Source organism: Sinocyclocheilus grahami, unplaced genomic scaffold (assembly GCF_001515645.1).
Source record: "Sinocyclocheilus grahami isolate Dianchi unplaced genomic scaffold, SAMN03320097.WGS_v1.1 scaffold2600.1, whole genome shotgun sequence".
Lineage (NCBI taxonomy): Eukaryota > Metazoa > Chordata > Actinopteri > Cypriniformes > Cyprinidae > Sinocyclocheilus > Sinocyclocheilus grahami.
This window is the reverse complement of record NW_015507779.1, coordinates 8,577-8,894: the sequence shown is the minus strand read 5'-3', so window position 1 is coordinate 8,894 and position 318 is coordinate 8,577. Positions and strand designations below refer to the sequence as shown.

Genomic DNA, 318 nt, shown 5'->3' with positions numbered 1-318 from the left:
GGTTGCTAGGGTGTTCTGGGTTATTGCTAGGAAGTGTTTTTTTTTACTGCTTTGAAGTTACTATGATATTCTGGCCCATAAATAAGGCCTGTGTCGAAGTAAACCTGCATGTTTTCTTTTTCATTAGTCATGAACACTGTAGTGGACTCACCCTCCGACCAGATTTACCAGGAGGACCAGACAATCCATGAGGACCTCTGGGGCCCTGCAAAAACACAATAGGGATGCATGATAAATTAGAAGGCTGTCTCTTTATATCCAAGATATTTATACATTCTGAATGTCAGAGCATCTCAGAATGGCTCAGTGTCCTGCTAG

At 42.1% G+C, this 318-nt stretch overlaps 1 protein-coding gene across 1 annotated transcript in view; it reads right to left on the bottom strand.

Annotated features, from left to right (window-relative positions):
* LOC107575375 (collagen alpha-2(XI) chain-like) overlaps positions 1-318 on the bottom strand; it is a gene marked incomplete at its 5' end in the record, with an annotated part of 22,150 nt that overhangs the window by 14,173 nt on the left and 7,659 nt on the right. Inside the window, one exon of the mRNA XM_016261762.1 lies at positions 152-205. Within this exon, the coding sequence (XP_016117248.1) occupies positions 152-205 (54 nt within the window). The remainder of the gene's footprint in view (positions 1-151; positions 206-318) is intronic.